Source organism: Tupaia chinensis, unplaced genomic scaffold (assembly GCF_000334495.1).
Source record: "Tupaia chinensis unplaced genomic scaffold, TupChi_1.0 Scaffold000392_1, whole genome shotgun sequence".
In the NCBI taxonomy this organism is placed as follows: Eukaryota; Metazoa; Chordata; class Mammalia; order Scandentia; family Tupaiidae; genus Tupaia; species Tupaia belangeri.
The window spans coordinates 4,073-4,503 of record NW_006159894.1 but is presented as its reverse complement, the minus strand read 5'-3'; the positions used below and the strand labels follow the sequence as shown (position 1 = coordinate 4,503).

The 431-nt window shown below is 69.6% G+C and overlaps 1 protein-coding gene across 1 annotated transcript in view; it reads left to right on the top strand.

The window, feature by feature from the left end:
- The first annotated feature begins 113 nt into the window (after window positions 1–113).
- The window catches only part of MIS18A (MIS18 kinetochore protein A), a 3,182-nt gene continuing 2,864 nt past the window's right edge, over window positions 114–431 (top strand). Inside the window, exon 1 of the mRNA XM_006153939.3 lies at window positions 114–431. This exon is cut by the window's right edge and continues 61 nt beyond it. Within this exon, the coding sequence (XP_006154001.2) occupies window positions 135–431 (297 nt within the window). The 5' untranslated portion in view covers window positions 114–134.

Here is a 431-nt window from a genome sequence, read left to right as displayed (position 1 = left end):
CCCCCCCCCTGCTACTCCGGGCCCCGCCCCTCAGACTGTGGCCCCCTTCTCGGCCTCCGCCGCCTCGTCCCGCCCCGCGCATGCGCAGGGGCCTTTTTCCCGTGGTGCTCTGGGGCGCGGGCTATTTGTAGGGAATGGCGGGTTCTTGGTCGCCAGATAACTGTCAGGGATGCTCCTCTACTAACTGTGCGTGTGGCAACAGGGGCAAATGGAGCGACTCGTCGCTATTGGGCAAGCGGCTCTCTGAGGACACGAAGCGCCACCAGCTGCTGCAGGAGTGGGCGAGCATGTGGAACTCCGTGAGCGGGGACGCGTCAGTGGGCAGCGCGGAGAAGGCGCCGCGCGAGGAGACGGCGGCCGAGGAGGGGCGGCCGCGGGTGTTCCTGTGCTCTGGCTGCCGCCGGCCGCTGGGCGGCTCTCTGAGCTGGGGG